This window comes from Gigantopelta aegis, chromosome 14 (genome assembly GCF_016097555.1).
Source record: "Gigantopelta aegis isolate Gae_Host chromosome 14, Gae_host_genome, whole genome shotgun sequence".
NCBI classification, from domain to species: Eukaryota; Metazoa; Mollusca; class Gastropoda; order Neomphalida; family Peltospiridae; genus Gigantopelta; species Gigantopelta aegis.
The window spans coordinates 41,734,453-41,752,864 of record NC_054712.1 but is presented as its reverse complement, the minus strand read 5'-3'; the positions used below and the strand labels follow the sequence as shown (position 1 = coordinate 41,752,864).

The window sequence follows — 18,412 nt, the reverse complement described above, 5'->3', positions numbered from 1 at the left end:
TGTTCTTTGTAAAACGCTAATAAATTGTAACATAATTCTAATTTTGTGTCAACAAAAACTTTAGAGATCAACTCAAATAGCTTCTAAACAATAAATATGTGAGAGATATTGACTTAAAAAACCTCATTCTGCTCATTTTATAGGTCGGTGTTTGGCGTGTACACGTCGGATGTGAAGAGTCCACAAGGAATCAACTTGCATCGATTCACATCGACAGAAGATCAGCTGGCTAACAAGACCATCAACCCAGCAAACGTCGGCTTCTGTACGCCAAACACGAGCTGTATGGGTACCGGAGTCCTCAACATCAGCCAGTGTCAACTACGTAATTATCCAATTCATTATCTGTTTACGTAACAGCCAGTGTCAACTACGTAATTGTCTGATTCATCATCTGATTCATTTATCTGTTTATTTAACAGCCATTGTCAACTACGTAATTATCCGATTCATTATCTGTCTATGTAAGCCAGTGTCAACTACGTAATTATCGAAGTCATTTATCTCTTTACGTAAAAGCCAGTGTCAATTAAGTAATTATCCCGATTCATTATCTGTTTATATAACAGCCTTTGTCAATTGTGTAATTGTCTGATTCATTATCTGTCTATGTAACAGCCAGTGTCATTTACATACCTATCTGATTCATTTATTTGTTTATGTAAGAGACAGTTTCAGCTACGTAATTATCTAAGATATTTATCTGTTTATGTAACAGCAAGTGTCAGTTACATAATTATCTAATTATTTTAATTCAAATTTTTATTTATTTTTTAATCTAATCTTTGATTATCTTTATTTATGTAAGTTGGTTGTCTATGTCCCCGGGGTCGGGCAGTCCGTGCGATTCTGCCTGCTATGTCAAAATTTGTTTGGCAACGGGTTGGTCGCGCGTAGCTGCGGTTCTCCGGGGCCAGGTTAATCGCTTTTTAATAATTAGAGATATTATTTAACATATTTATTCTTTTTAATCAATTTATATGTCTCTTCCAGCTCTACCAAACTTTTATGGTGGCTGGATGGGGACATTTCTTTTAGCTGTGTATATATATGTTATATGTTTGTGGTATGCAAGTCTGTGAGTATAAGTGTATTGCTCGGTATTGGGTGGGGGCTTATCTGGCAGTAATCCCCTCCCACTTCCGGAAAATTACATGTTTTAAATATGTGTGTCTTTTAATTTTGGCTTTGGTTGTGGGTTTTGTTTTGTTGTTGTTTTTTTGGGGTTTTTTTTTTTTTTTTTTTTTTTTTTTTTTCTTTCCTTTTATTTTATTTTCTTTATTTATTTTTTTATTATTATTATTATTATTATTTTTTTTATTATTATTATTATTTTTTTTTTTTTTTTTTTTTTTTTTCTAAATAAATTTGATAAGTTTATGTTTATGTATATTTTATCCATATTTTAATCATTATTTTATATTTTTAATAATAATTTTTTTTTAATGTAATTTAACAGGGCAGGTGTCTGGTCTGTGCCTTTGGTAGTGGCTTGGTTAATATTACCTTGTCTACTACCCTAGGTATTATAGATTAAAGTGTTCGCCGTGTCTTCTAAATGACCTAATCATGTTGTTTTAGAAGACAACTGAGGAGTCGCCTGTTTTTCCATTGATCGGCCGGGTTCACCTCTCTCCTTCTGGCAGGCTTGGAACTTAAAAGGAAATATTAAATTAACCATCGCTGGATTTTTTGTGCCACTACCCTAGTGGCACCAGCGATTAAACTCTTACAACCCTTTGGCGTCACTCTTCAAGTGACACCGGTTTGGGAAGTTATAATAACTTCCTAAACAACTAGTAGGCTGCTAGGATTGGACTGAACTGCGGTTGGACACGGTGGGGGGGGGGGTGGGGGTGATGGGATGCCGGGAGTTAGGTCATTCTTTGGGGCTATATGCGTAGGCGGTTCGGCCTTAGGTTTTGTGTAGGGCCGGCCTCCCCTCCCTCCCGACCCTCACCTAGTCACACCAATGTTTAAAATATGACTGGCAGCCCCTTTCCTCTTAACCTCCCATGGGCTTAATGAATACTGTTTAAGAATTATTATTAATATTAGACCAGCCCATCTAAATTTGCGCCGAAAATATATTATATTAATAATTTATATAGGTTAGGAATGTTGATATTTTCTTTAAGGGCGCAGCCAAAACTTTTTAACCCCAATTTCCCCCTTTTTATATTTTTGGCATTAATATTCAAAATTTCCCCTATTTGTTAGGTTATCCCTGTCCCGAGTCAGACCCCTGATCCTATTGGAGGCCGGACTCGGGATAGGCGTGTTTGAAACCCTAGTGGTATATGGACACGTTAAACAAGTTACTAAGCTAAGCTAAGCTAAGTAACAGCCAGTGTCAATTATGTAATTATCTAACTCATTTATCTGTTTATGTAAGAACTAGTTTCAACTACATAATGATCTAATTTATTCACCTTTTTATGTAGCATCATCCAGTGTCAATTACCTAATTTATTTACCTGTTTAGATGTCAGCCAGTGTCAATTACGTAATTATCCGATTCATGGCTCAACTTTAGCAGTAGGCCAGGGTGTTTTGGCTACTGATTTGTTTCTCGGGCTACAACTTCTAAACCCAGTAGTCCCTCAGGCTACTAAATTTATTTTTGCACATCCTGTTATTCCGCACTTAAGACATTTAAAAAACCCACCTAAAACAACATGTTTAAATAAAAATAAATGATTTTACCTTTTTTTCTTTTTTAATTTATTAAAATTATTGGGCTACCGATTTTTATTGAGGACTACCAGATTTTATAACCTGGTAGCCTGGTGGGCTACCACTGAAAAATGTTAAGGTCAAGGCCTGTGATTCATTTACCTGTGGGTCCTTGTTTGAAAATGGTTCACTAAAGTGTAAGATAGTCACTAGACCAGAATGCACTGCAGTGACAGTTATAAACAGCATCATTCTCTTCAGCCGGTCAGGTCGGAAATCATGCTGTTCAGGTTGATGTAAAATAAGTATTGGCAGCCATGAGTTTAAACATAAAATCCCAATATAACAAAGGCAATTTGAAAGACACTAAAATTATATGCAGTGTATTTTTTAAATATTTTTATTTCTATGATGAGCATTAGAACAAGAATGCATATTAGTATGCTAACCATGGTGCTTTAACAAGTTGAACCATGCTAAAACTGTCTGGGTGTATGTTGCCCATTATTGATGAGCAAGACTGGTATTTTTCAGTTAACCCTATAAAGTATTGATTCATGACTCTTTATTTTCCAGTGGACTATTTTCACATTCCTATAGTGGTGTCGTTTCCCCACTTCCTGATGGCTGATATGAAGTACCTCAGTGCTGTGGACGGGATGCATCCAAACAAACAGGAACATGAGACGGCTGTGGACTACGAACCTGTAAGTTAGCTACCGATTAAACTCGCGTGATATATATTTGAGGGTGGGGGGTAGGATGTAGCCGAGTTGTAAAGCACTCGCTGATGCACAGTTAGTCTGGGATCAATGCCCATCGGTGGGCCCATTGGGCTATTTCTCTTTCCAGCCAGTGCACCACAACTGGTTTTATCAAAGGCCATAGTATGTGCTATCCGGTCTGTGGGATATGGTGCATATAAAAGATACCTTGCTACTAATGGAACATGCAGAGATGCCAACCATTACGAATTTGGCAGAATCATAACGAATTGAAAGCATAGATTGTGCTACTACGATTGTCTTGTTCGAAATTCCGATTTCTAGAAAAAAAGAAAGCCATCACTGATAACATTCCTATTTTGGGGGGTGGGATTCCTATTTTTGAAGGCCTGGATTCCTATGACACTCCTACTAGGGTTGGCATCTCTGAACATATAGCAACTTGGACTGGGTCACCAAAGAAAAGGTACTGCTTGTATGTTTTTGAAAATGTTTATAAGTGTTAAAGGCATATTGTCACAGACCACTGACCTATTTAATGATCTAACAAAGTATTACCTGAACAAATATAATTTGATTTGTCCCTAAATGTACTTTATTCAACCATCTTCATAACCACCATACTCCATTTATTAATGACATTTTGTTAAAATAATTGAATTATGGCAATGGTCCATAATTCAAAAACTAAAATTGATGAGAGGGATGATATGGATTTCACTCCATCATGGTTCAGTTATGGTGATGCAATAGCTAGATTTGTGTTCCAACAATTAAAGTAATTTTTGTTTATTATCCATTTTTAGAGATATAAGGTCCTTAAATCTGTGTCAGTATGCCTTTAATGATCCCATGATATGTGCTAAAATTGGAATTGTGTTGTCATGTACTAAGCTTTTGGTTTATGATTCAAAAATACTTTTGTCATAAATATATATTTATTATTCACAATATATTTTTTTCTTACTATGTATTGAAGTTCTACTTCGTTGTTATGTACTAGTGTCGTGGATTATATATTTGATATTGTACTGACAAAGTTTCATTGTATATCATATTGTTTGATATTGTACTGACGATGTTTTGTTGTTATGTACTAAGGTCATGTGCTATATGTGTATTTATCAACAGATGACTGGACTTGTGCTGCAGGCAGCCAAACGTCTTCAGATTAATATTTACATAGCTCCCATCGACAAAATGAAGTAAGTAAATTAAGCACAATTCTATTCCTTAGATAATGCTTTGTTTGTTTTTTCTTCAGTTATACATGTTAAACGCGCTCTGTCACGGATGGCTGACCTAATTATTGACCCAACAAAGTATTATATGACAATATATACATTTGATTTGTACCTAAAAGTACTTTATTGAACCATCTACATAACCACCATATCACACTTATTATTGATATTTTATAAAAATAATTGAATTATGGGTACGGTCCATAATTCTGAGAAAAATAACGGCTATTTGGAGAGCAGAGGTGTGACGTATTATTTTGAGTCACGTGATTGGCATTCCCTGAATAACCGCAGTGCCAAAACGATTTACCAAGCTCGTGTAATGAGAACGCTTGACCGACATACATGTAAGGTAAATAGAAAAAAAAAAAAAAATGAAAATAAGTTATTAAAAATTAATAAAAACATGTACTGAATAATATTAAGCTTATACATTAATTTATTTTAGTAACAGAAGCATGTTAAATGTCAACAATCCCGACTAGTTAGGCCTTTGCATCTATAGGTAAATTTATCGTTAGTCGTATGCGAAAAACTCTAAACATCTGGATCACAAACACCGTCATTTTCCACCGTGTCAAATTATTATTACTGCTGCTGCTGCTGCTGCTCCTCCCCCTCCTCCTCCTCCTACCACTACCACTACCACCACCTTCTTTTTGGGGTGGAGGGGCGGTGTTTTATCTGGATGAGTTTTGGCTATAAAAATGCATGATTAACGTGCGTGCACACAAGCACAAATGGCAGGCTGAACTTGTCCCTGCATGTAGAACTGGATTCAGCTGGGTTAAGTAATAATTAGCCAGCCTTTGGACGACAAAACATGCAAAAGTACACTGTTTTTTTACGCTATACATTAAAACCGAAATACCACTTTGCGAACCAGTCAAAATAATTTGCACATGCGCCTAATAATAATAATAATAATAACAATAATAATAAATGGTGAGTTCATGTTCGACTGTTTATTATTTTATTTCAGCGTATTTGCGGTTATTTTCGTCATGAAATAATATATTTTTTATTATTTGCCATGTATATAGCCGGCCCTCATTTGCCAAGTCTCTATACATGGCGATCATTTATATAAAATCCACAAATACATTATATGATTGTTGTATATATAGCCTCGTCACTACGAGTCTGTTTTTCCGTATTTTTATGACTTTACAAGAAGACTTCCAAATTTAAAAAATGAAGCGTGTTGTGGAATTCAATTAAATTATTTTGGATCATATAATAACTAGGTTTGGTATTCCAAATAATTTATAATGCATATTTAGAGAAACAAGGCCCACTAAATCCGTGATTGAGCTCCTTTAATAGAATATGTAGAGTTCTTTTATAAAAACAATTAAATCTTTATTAATTATATTACTGTTAAGGCTTATACTGAATAAAAATACCTAAAAAATTAGCCAAATGGGATTTTTATTAGCCATGATGAAAATATTTTAGCCAAAATAGTTTTGCACAGGACTGTAGAGAGTATTTACTAGGGGTGGGAAATCTCCTCGGATCAGCTGTTTTCCTCTCATGGCACATTGCGTTTCCTCGCATTTTAGTCGTCCTTTCCTCCAAAATGGCACAGATTTTGGCCTAGGATTTCAAGAATTTCCAGTACCCCTCTAGATTTCCTTTTTTTTTTTACAGTTCACCAATTCCCACCCTTGATTTACGCTATATGTGAATATGAAAATGCATCTTTTACAGCTAATTATGTACAAACTTGGAACAAATCTGAATGACAAAACCATATTCCCTGATCAAAATCAAAGACACCAATTGGGATAGGGGCAATTAATATACTACTTTGATTTTCATTTGGTGTGTGTGTGGGTATGTGTGTGTTTGTGTGTGTGTATATGTGTGTGTGTGTGTGTGTATATGTGTGTGTTTGTGTGTGTGTGTGTGTTGCACTATCTTCAGAGTTAGAGGTCAGTGCCCACTGCAACCACCTACCCTGCACCTCTGCTTCTAAAGCATATGACATTAAGTCAACAAACAAATAATGTGTGTGTTGGGGGGGGATGTTTATGGAGGGTGTTGTTTTTTCTTTCCTTTCTTCTTCCTTGTTTTTTCCAAATAATTTGTTTTGAGTTGATACTTTTTACAGATAGAGCTGATTATTTCTTTAAGATAGCATTCTATATGTTGGTTTGAATTGCCTTATTATTATTATTATTATTATTATTATTATTATTATAAAGTAACCCATCAATTCCCCACCCCAACAATTTCATAATTTGCGCCATGTTTTCAGTGCTGTGAAATACCTTTACTAAGAATGCTGACTTCACATGTTGTTACAACTATTCCCCGACGATTAATAAATCAATGTGCTCTAGTGGTGGTGTTAAACAAAAACCTAATGTTTTACAACTATTCCATTTATGTCACTTGTTTTGATTAAAAAAAGATATATTGAAATTGAAATTTGTATAAATACCGGTACTGCATGTTCATTTCCCGTGATTGTGATCTGCATGCGTGCTCTCGACCACTAGGGCAAAATTAACAAAGACAAAGGAAATAAATGAAACTGCAGTTACGTATTCATTGATGCTAACAGCTGGGGGTCTTTTTTACAAATAAACATCAAGATTTACTTGTGTATAATTGAACTGTTTAATGTCCACAATGATGTCTCTTGACACATGTATTCTCAGCTGACTGAAGTGTCATATGTACATTGAAATTGACACGCATGTTCGATCAGGATTGGCATTATAACCATACAAGACTGGGCTGAAGCAAATCCTCGAATTCGGACAAAAACGATACAGATATTCAGATAAAATGAACTTGCCTGAAACCTTTTCACCGTGTATTTCCATCATTCTACCCACAATATTATTTGTAATCCATGTAAAAATGCATAGTGATTCTTTTGCAACCCTATATGGCCATTTGGCAGAAATTCTAATATGAATAAATAAATATTGTTATTCAGATTCGGACATTTTTGTTTAATGCGGGCAAAAATCAGGCAGCCCATACACCTATGGGTATTGGTAGAGTCAGCTGCAGCCTGTAACACATGACCCTGTGACTGGTACATCAATGGGATCCCATACACCTATGTGTATCGGTAGGGTGAGCTGCAGCCTGTAACACATGACCCTGTGACTGGTACATCAATGGGAGCCCGTACGCCTATGGGTATTGGTAGAGTCAGCTGCAGCCTGTAACACATGACCCTGTGACTGGTACATCAATGGGATCCCATACACCTATGTGTATCGGTAGGGTGAGCTGCAGCCTGTAACACATGACCCTGTGACTGGTACATCAATGGGATCCCATACACCTATGGGTATTGGTAGGGTAAGCTGCAGCCTGTAACACATGACCCTGTGACTGGTACATCAATGGGAGCCCGTACGCCTATGGGTATTGGTAGAGTCAGCTGCAGCCTGTAACACATGACCCTGTGACTGGTACATCAATGGGATCCCGTACACCTATGGGTATCGGTAGGGTGAGCTGCAGCCTGTAACACATGACCCTGTGACTGGTACATCAATGGGAGCTGCAGCCTGTAACACATGACCCTGTGACCATCAATGGGAGCCCGTACGCCTATGGGTATTGGTAGAGTCAGCTACTGTAACACTATGACTGGTACATCAATGGGATCCCGTACACCTATGGGGTAGGGTGAGCTGCAGCCTGTAACACATGACCCTGTGACTGGTACATCAATGGGATCCCATACACCTATGTGTATCGGTAGGGTGAGCTGCAGCCTGTAACACATGACCCTGTGACTGGTACATCAATGGGATCCCATACACCTATGTGTATCGGTAGGGTGAGCTGCAGCCTGTAACACATGACCCTGTGACTGGTACATCAATGGGATCCCATACACCTATGTGTATCGGTAGGGTGAGCTGCAGCCTGTAACACATGACCCTGTGACTGGTACATCAATGGGATCCCATACACCTATGGGTATTGGTAGGGTAAGCTGCAGCCTGTAACACATGACCCTGTGACTGGTACATCAATGGGATCCCATACACCTATGGGTATTGGTAGGGTAAGCTGCAGCCTGTAACACATGACCCTGTGGGACTGGTACATCAATGGGTAACACATCCCATCAACACCTATGGGTATTGGTAGGGTAAGCTGCAGCCTGTAACACATGACCCTGTGACTGGTACATCAATGGGATCCCATACACCTATGCCTGTAACACATGACCCTGTGACTGGTACATATACACCTATGGGTATTGGTAGGGTGAGCTGCAGCCTGTAACACATGACCCTGTGACTGGTACATCAATGGGATCCCGTACACCTATGGGTATTGGTAGGGTGAGCTGCAGCCTGTAACACATGACCCTGTGTACACTGGTACATCGGTAATGGGTAACACATGACCCTGTGACTGGTACACAATGGGATCCCATACACCTATGGGTATTGGTAGGGTGAGCTGCAGCCTGTAACACATGACCCTGTGACTGGTACATCAATGGGTGCCCGTATGACCCTGTAACCTGTAACACATGACCCTTGTGACTGGTACATCATATGGGATCCCGTGCCTATGGGTATTGGGATCCCGTACACCTATGTGTATTGGTAGGGTAAGCTGCAGCCTGTAACACATGACCCTGTGACTGGTACATCAATGGGATCCCATACACCTATGGGTATTGGTAGGGTCAGCTGCAGCCTGCAACACATGACCCTGTGACTGGTACATCAATGGGAGCCCGTACGCCTATGGGTATTGGTAGGGTAAGCTGCAGCCTGTAACACATGACCCTGTGACTGGTACATCAATGGGATCCCATACACCTATGGGTATTGGTAGGGTCAGCTGCAGCCTGTAACACATGACCTGTGACTGGTACATCAATGGGAGCCCGTACGCCTATGGGTATTGGTAGGGTGAGCTGCAGCCTGTAACACATGACCCTGTGACTGGTACATCAATGGGATCCCATACACCTATGGGTATTGGTAGGGTCAGCTGCAGCCTGTAACACATGACCCTGTGACTGGTACATCAATGGGATCCCATACACCTATGGGTATTGGTAGGGTCAGCTGCAGCCTGTAACACATGACCCTGTGACTGGTACATCAATGGGAGCCCGTACGCCTGTGGGTATTGGTAGGGTAAGCTGCACTGTAACCTGACCCTGTGACTGGTACATCAATGGGAGCCCGTACGCCTGTGGGTATTGGTAGGGTAAGCTGCAGCCTGTAAGACATGACCCTGTGACTGGTACATCAATGGGATCCCATACACCTATGGGTATTGGTAGGGTCAGCTGCAGCCTGTAACACATGACCCTGTGACTGGTACATCAATGGGAGCCCGTACGCCTGTGGGTATTGGTAGGGTAAGCTGCAGCCTGTAACACATGACCCTGTGACTGGTACATCAATGGGAGCCCGTACGCCTGTGGGTATTGGTAGGGTAAGCTGCAGCCTGTAAGACATGACCCTGTGACTGGTACATCAATGGGATCCCGTACGCCTGTGGGTATTGGTAGGGTAAGCTGCAGCCTGTAACACATGACCCTGTGACTGGTACATCAATGGGATCCCATACACCTATGGGTATTGGTAGGGTGAGCTGCAGCCTGTAACACATGACCCTGTGACTGGTACATCAATGGGATCCCATACGCCTATGGGTATTGGTAGGGTAAGCTGCAGCCTGTAACATGTGACCCTGTGACTGGTACATCAATGGGATCCCATACACCTATGGGTTTTGGTAGGGTAAGCTGCAGCCTGTAACACATGACCCTGTGACTGGTACATCAATGGGATCCCATACACCTATGGGTATTGGTAGAGTAAGCTGCAGCCTGTAACACATGATCCTGTGACTGGTACATCAATGGGAGCCCGTACGCCTGTGGGTATTGGTAGGGTAAGCTGCAGCCTGTAAGACATGACCCTGTGACTGGTACATCAATGGGAGCCCGTACGCCTGTGGGTATTGGTAGGGTAAGCTGCAGCCTGTAACACATGACCCTGTGACTGGTACATCAATGGGATCCCATACACCTATGGGTATTGGTAGGGTGAGCTGCAGCCTGTAACACATGACCCTGTGACTGGTACATCAATGGGATCCCATACGCCTATGGGTATTGGTAGGGTAAGCTGCAGCCTGTAACACATGACCCTGTGACTGGTACATCAATGGGATCCCATACACCTATGGGTTTTGGTAGGGTAAGCTGCAGCCTGTAACACATGACCCTGTGACTGGTACATCAATGGGATCCCATACACCTATGGGTATTGGTAGAGTAAGCTGCAGCCTGTAACACATGACCCTGTGACTGGTACATCAATGGGATCCCATACACCTATGTGTATTGGTAGGGTAAGCTGCAGCCTGTAACACATGACCCTGTGACTGGTACATCAATGGGATCCCATACACCTATGGGTATTGGTAGGGTAAGCTGCAGCCTGTAACACATGACCCTGTGACTGGTACATCAATGGGATCCCATACACCTATGGGTGGGTATTGGTAGGGTAAGCTGCAGCCTGTAACACATGACCCTGTGACTGGTACATCCATGGGAACCTGCATATAAAAGCTCTGATGCTGATTTTTGAAAGGAATAGCCGTCGAGATGTCAGCAGTTTTCCTTTGTGACTCTAGGACCGGGAGGGGCGAGATGTAGCCCAGTGGTAAAAGTGCTCACTTGATGCGCGGTCAGTTTGGGATCGATCCCCGTCAATGGGCCCATTGCGCTATTTCTTGTTCCAGCCAGTGCACCACGACTGGTATATCAAAGGCTGTGTTATGTACTACCCTGTCTGGGGGATGGTGCATATAAAAGAACCCTTGTTGCTAATCGAAAAGAGTAGCCCATGAAGTGGCAACAGCGAGTTTCCTCTATTAATATCTGTGTGGTCCTTAACCATATGTTCAATGCCACATAACCTTAAATAAAATGTGTTGAGTGTGTCGTTAAATAAATAAAAAAAATTGTTTTTTTTTGTTTTTCTAGACCGGGTGTCAAAATGTCAGACACCAGATGGTCACAATTTGATATGTTGATGTGTCGTTAAGCTTTATTTTAAGTTGGTCTTATGATGGGGGTTTTTCTTCCTTTTTTTCATCAGACAGACATACAACATAAAGCCAGTTGTTTTCCCAGTATTTTGGTTGAATGAGGTAAGTGTGTTTTAATTAAAATTTAAAAAACTCAATTAACCAATGACAGTGAAATCTGAGAACTGAACAATTTTTTATATTATTATCAGCATCATCATCATCATCATCATGATTATTATAATATGTTTTAAATCATCATCATTATTATTATTATCATTATTATTATTATTATAATATGTTTTAAATTATTATTATTATTATTTGTAATGTGCAAAAAAATTATTATCCAGTGAAATCTATCTAAACCGGATCACGCCAGAGACCAAATCTTTATCTGATTTAGAGAGAATCCAATGTTTACAAATTGAGCTTTTTTTGTGTGTGAAGACCTTTATAAAATGTCAAGTTATCTCAGTTCTGTAGTTGATGACTGGTGTTGATATTTCAGTTCTGTAGTTGATGACAGTGGTTTTGATATTTCAGTCCTGTAGTTTATGTCTGGTGTTGATATTTCAGAGTTCTGTAGTTGATGACTAATGTTGACATTTCAATTCTGTAGTTGATGACTGGTGTTGATATTTCAGAGTTCTGTAGTTGATGACAGTGGTGTTGATATTTCAGAGTTCTGTAGTTGATGACAGTGGTGTTGATAGTTCAGAATTCTGTAGTTGATGGCAGTAGTGTTGATATTTCAGAGTACTGTAGTTGATGACAGTGGTGTTGATATTTCAGAGTTCTGTAGTGACTGGTGTTGATATTTCAGAGTTCTGGTGTTGATATTTCAGATTTCTGTAGTTTATGACAGTGGTGTTGATATTTCAGTTGATGACAGTGGTGTTGATATTTCAGAGTTCTGGTGTTGATATTTCAGTTCTGTAGTTGATGACAGTGATGTTGATATTTCAGAGTTCTGTAGTTGATGACAGTGGTGTTGATATTTCAGAGTTCTGTAGTTGATGACTGGTGTTGATATTTCAGAGTTCTGGTGTTGATGACAGTGGTGTTGATATTTCAGAGTTCTGTAGTGATGACTGGTGTTGATATTTCAGAGTTCTGGTGTTGATATTTCAGAGTTCTGTTGTTGATGACAGTGGTGTTGATATTTCAGAGTTCTGTAGTTGATGACAGTGGTGTTGATATTTCAGTTCTGTAGCTGATGTCTGGTGTTGATATTTCAGAGTTCTGGTGTTGATATTTCAGATTTCTGTAGTTTATGACAGTGGTGTTGATATTTCAGAGTTCTGGTGTTGATATTTCAGTTCTGTAGTTGATGACAGTGATGTTGATATTTCAGAGTTCTGTAGTTGATGACAGTGGTGTTGATATTTCAGAGTTCTGTAGTTGATGACTGGTGTTGATATTTCAGAGTTCTGGTGTTGATGACAGTGGTGTTGATATTTCAGAGTTCTGTAGTGATGACTGGTGTTGATATTTCAGAGTTCTGGTGTTGATATTTCAGAGTTCTGTTGTTGATTTTTTTTTTTTTTTTTTTTTTTTTTTTCTCTTTCACAATTTAGACCAATAGTCCAGTCTGTAAGATAAAATGAGCTGTTTTTTCCAGTTCGCCTCTCTTTCCATAGAGTTTGGTGTGTATGGCAGTTTCGATTGGCCACTCAGCTTGTCTCAGGTCTTGATGAATTGGACACACCTGTAAGATGTCTTCTGCTGTTTGGTCTTCCAGGCCACAACTGCAGGTTGGTGTTGCTGCAAGTTTAAACTTTCTGAACATGTGAGCATTCAGTCGGTTGTGGCCTGTCCGGAGTCTCAACAGAGTTACTTGTTCCAAGCGACTGAGAAGGTGGTAATCATCTTGTTCTGTCCTGGGTCTGTTGGCTGCCTTTATCAAGGTTTTCTTCTCTGAGAAGCTAATGTTGTTGCTGGGCTGTACATGATTAGCTCCTAGCTTGGCTAGCCTGTCTGCTTCCTCATTTCCTGGAATCCCACAATGTGCTGGGATCCACTGTAGAGCTACTCGTCTTTCCTTTGCTACCTCTTGCATGGCTTCATTCAGGTGAGGAAGTTTTTCCCCTTGCAAGGCTTGTAGGACTGAGAGAGCATCTGTGAGGAAGACAACTTGTTGACAGTCTTCTTTTGCATCCTTGATCATTGTAGCAGCCTGAATAAGTGCATGGGTTTCTGCATTGTAGTTGGAACTGTGGGTGCCAGTTGGTACTTTTGCAGTTAGGGTATTTGATGACAGTGGTGTTAATATTTCAGAGTTCTGTAGTTGATGACAGCCATGCCGAGACTCTACAGAACATGCTGTTCACTCCACTGCTGGTCGCAAAAGTCCTCGAGATCGTCCTCATAGCTGGCGGCTCTCTGCTGCTGGTCTCCGGACTGGGCCTGGCATTCATCAAGCGTAAGGTAAGCATTAAAGGTTCAAGTTTGTTTTGTTTAATGACACCACAGCACATTCATTAACTAATCATCAGCTATTGGATGTCAAACATTTGGTAATTCTGACTTGTAGTCATCAGAGGAAAGCCACTACATCTTTTCTAACTCGCCAAGGGATCTTTAATATGCACTTTCCCACAGACAGGAAAGCACATACCACAGCCTTTGACCAGTTGTGGTGCACTGGTTGGAATGAAGAAAACACTAATCAGTTGAATGCATCCACCAAGGTCATTCTATCCTGCGATGTAAGCACTTCCAAGCGAGCACTGAACTGACTGAGCTAAAATATCTTTGTTGTCATTAAATTGGTTGGGTGGCTAAGAATTTTTTTTTGCTTTTTTGGTTAAAAGCATGAAATTTGGCACATATTAACCTTGATCCGTTAAAAACATTTTCAGATATGGACCTAAATGAACAGTGCCCCATTATAGCCAAGGAGGATCTACAAATGTCCCCCACCCACTTTTAATACAAATAAAAAATACATATCTGGTATGGACATTCTCTCCAAATGAGTACATTTTGTCACTTCCTAGAGAGGTACAATAATCTCTACACAAAGTATGGAAACTAGAACTGCACATGAAGTGTTGAATTCACAAGAAAGAATGGGTACTGCATGTTAAGTAATTGCTGATGAATGGTTCATTAACTAATGTTTTAGATGCTGGGAAGAATTGAACCGCAGATCGAACCTCCCCAACATATTGACAGTTATGATGAACGACAGCCTCTGTTGAGTGGCTCCCTCTCGGGGAAGGTTCCGCCGGCTCTGGTAGATGAATCCCGCAATACTGGGCGTGACGCCAGCCACATGGATGACGATGATGTCCCAGATTTTCATGTTGAAACAGGTGGAAGCCCATCAGGTGGTGTTAATTAAAACTCTCCACGAATCGACAGGAAATTGCTCAGTGTTACGCCTTCATGAGTCACTACTAGCAAAGCTTGCTGTCCAGTAGAAAACCCTTTATTGCAACTGAAATTTAAGTCAGTATTATTCTAATAATTAGTACTGAACCCATCAAAAGTATTTTAATTGATTTTGCTTCTGGTTAAGATTACACCATATTTACATCTATATTTGCAGTGAGCAAAGAAGTAGAGAAACATTTTTCAGTGTCCAGTATTATACTTTGATGTGATTTTTTAAGCTGCTTTTTCTTTTTCTTTTTCTGTTTTGTATAAACTTAATTCTCGTAAAATAGACTAGGTGTGATTTGAAAATTGAATTGAATCTTACATTGATGTAGGGTATAACATGTTTAGCCATTTGCAAGACCAAATCAGCTTTTGAAATGTGTAACAAATACTTGATTATACCAAGTTGTAAATATGGATTTTTGGGAAAGCAGAAGTGCCATATGAAATTTATAGGACGAGTTAGAAATTATTTTATTCCCCGAGTGAGACTGAGAGTATAAAACATTTTCAAACAAGTTCCATAAATTATGTGTGGCACTAATGCAAATGTTATAAATTTATTATCGATAAACATAGTTGTCAAGAAACTTACTTGAAGATCATGTGATAAATTATTATTATTATTATTTTTTTTATTTTTTTAAATTTTGTGATAAATTTATTATCGACAAACATAGTTGCCAAGAAACTTACTTGAATGATCATGTCATATAGAAAAATTATTATAATTGACATTTTCTATGTTAGTGCTTAAATTTTATATTTACATTTTTATTTAACAGATATATTAAACCATGACTCTGAATGGAAATTATACATGTATTAATAAACTCGCACATGACATTTTTTCCTGAGATATTATTATGTGCCAAACCCTTTACGGTCTTTCATACACTACTTCTATATAGTCCTCATTCATACTTGTATAGTGTTCAGTGTTTCTGCCAGAAAGAAATTTTTGGGTATGGTGCTATGAAATTAAAAATTTACAATGTGTGTGCTGAATGCAATTGCAGTTGATAGGGGGTATGGGGGTCTCCCCCAGAAATAAAATGGGTTAGGTTTAGGGTTAGGGTTAGGAAAATCATACAGTAATGAAAAGAGTCATTAATTTTGTCAAAAGGTATAGGCCTACTTTAAAAAATAAAATCTGCAAAAACAATTTGGGTATGGTGCCATACCTATTTTACCCTCTGGCAGAAACAAATACTATTTGTTTATACTTAATTATATAGCTGATAATATAGTGAAAACAGATTTTAGTATTGGGGTCTTTCAGCAGTTACATAATGCAGAATCATGTATATGTTTACCCCCTAGCTCTCCCCATAGTGTAGTCTGTCTGTATTCATACGTAATACACCCCTTTCATGTCATTGTTGAATGGCTGACTTCAGAAATATACTGAACAAAATTAATTACGGGACATATTCTCGGCATATTTAAAATCAAATATTGTTTCCCAAGGCTCTCACTGGAACAGATTTTGGTTGAGCCAATTTTCAGATACAATGCACAATAGATTTAAGGAAAACTGTATTAGCCAAAGACTGTAGCCATTTTGTTTAAAAATTAGCAAATTGACTAAATTTTGCAATGAAAAGGGTGAGCCCTGGTAATCCCCCCTCCCCCAACCCCCCAGTTTGTTGCATTGTAAGGTGTCTGTGTTAAAGCTTAATGATTTAAACAATTTAAGACGAGTGTCATTATGAACAATAATCACAAAACACCAAAAATGTGCTACATTTCATTTTGTTTAAACAAATTACAACAGTAACTGTCTTCTAAACAGCAAACATGTACTAAGGACATTTTTTCTAAACAGATTTTCTTTTCCTTAATTTGACGAAATTTTTATGAAAAATGGAAACATTATATCAATATATATTCTGTTCGAGACATTTTGTTCAATATCGCGGTGCGATTCGCTACACAAGTTTCAGAGATTGCTACTCAATTTTAAAACATTAAACAGCAGTTGCTAATCATTTTTCACTGGACTAGAAATATCACCAATCACGATTTTGTAAACAAAATGTTCCCTGGATTTGAGGCTGATTTCTTTAATTGTGGGAAAAGTTAATTATTTGTGTAATTGTTTTAGAAATAAATGCAAATATCATTAAGGTGGATGACAGTAACTTTTCGTACCCTCGTTTTGGCTTCGTACACAGTAAATAAAACATATCCAATGGTAATTTTTTGATATGATATATTTGACAAAAGGTACTTTTTATTTCTTTCATCTTTTGAAACTTAAAATTAATATTTTGTCCAGAATTATGAAAAATAACAAAATACCAACCTGTAAACGTTGTCCACTTGTTATAGAAATGTGACAGGGGTCAAGGTTAGTAGACCAGTTTTTATTTTAATGTGGCAAAGCATTGTAATAATATACACATGTAGCTACTTTTGAATTTGAATGACGTCAGTATTCCAATGACGTAACTTTGAATCGCCTTACAATAATCATACACTGGCTACATGACGCTTCCGTTTTAAGAATGCTGTAAACACTCAATATCTGGCTTAAGCAGCCCATACATGATCAATTTTATTGACAATAATATTGTCAATTATAAAAATTGACAATATTATTGATCATTAGTGTGTGATATTGAAGCAAGTTTTTGATTGACACAATATATTGACAGAAACATCGGTAGATATTTATTGAAGGTTTCTCAATACTAGTGTGTCGTTGATGGCACTTTGTCAAATTATTGCACACTATTTCATTCGGAAGCCAGTCATCTAAGGATAAACATGTCCAGTTAGGAAAAAGAAGAGAGAAAATTTCTTCTTCTTTATAAATATAACATTAATAAAATTATCAATCCACTGTCTGCTTTATTTCTTTTATTTTTATTAAAATATATATATTAACTTTGAATTATGTTTTCTTGCTATATTTACTGGCATTTATTTTTCAAAAGCATTTTCTCATATTTACCTATTGATGTCATCATTAATGCAAAATTAGACCAATTACGGTAGTATTTTATGAATATAATGTTAATTATTTAATAATGATTTGCTATTACATCCATACGAATTTTTTTTTGATAATACGCCTGCTCATTTTTTCTAAGTTCCTTAAGCAGTTGAAAATGGCCAAACTTTGTTCTCTGCACTAACCATTGTTTGGACCATGGTTTTCTTTTTTATGTTTTCGCTTATCAAAAGCAAAGACAATAGCTTAGAGCAATGACTTGAGGACAAATGACTTAAAATTTTGTGTAAATAACTGCGTCGTTGGTGGCCAATAAATATTCATCAATAATATTGTATCAATATTATTGTCAATTAAATTGATCGTGT

At 38.2% G+C, this 18,412-nt stretch overlaps 1 protein-coding gene across 1 annotated transcript in view; it reads left to right on the top strand.

Moving 5' to 3' along the window:
* LOC121388782 (lysosome membrane protein 2-like) overlaps window positions 1–17,933 on the top strand; it is a 31,472-nt gene extending 13,539 nt beyond the window's left edge. The window contains exons 8-13 of the mRNA XM_041520279.1: window positions 144–325; window positions 3,253–3,383; window positions 4,533–4,606; window positions 11,770–11,821; window positions 13,979–14,128; window positions 14,829–17,933. Coding sequence (XP_041376213.1) covers window positions 144–325; window positions 3,253–3,383; window positions 4,533–4,606; window positions 11,770–11,821; window positions 13,979–14,128; window positions 14,829–15,047 — 808 coding nt within the window. The 3' untranslated portion in view covers window positions 15,048–17,933. The remainder of the gene's footprint in view (window positions 1–143; window positions 326–3,252; window positions 3,384–4,532; window positions 4,607–11,769; window positions 11,822–13,978; window positions 14,129–14,828) is intronic.
* Window positions 17,934–18,412: the final 479 nt, after the last annotated feature.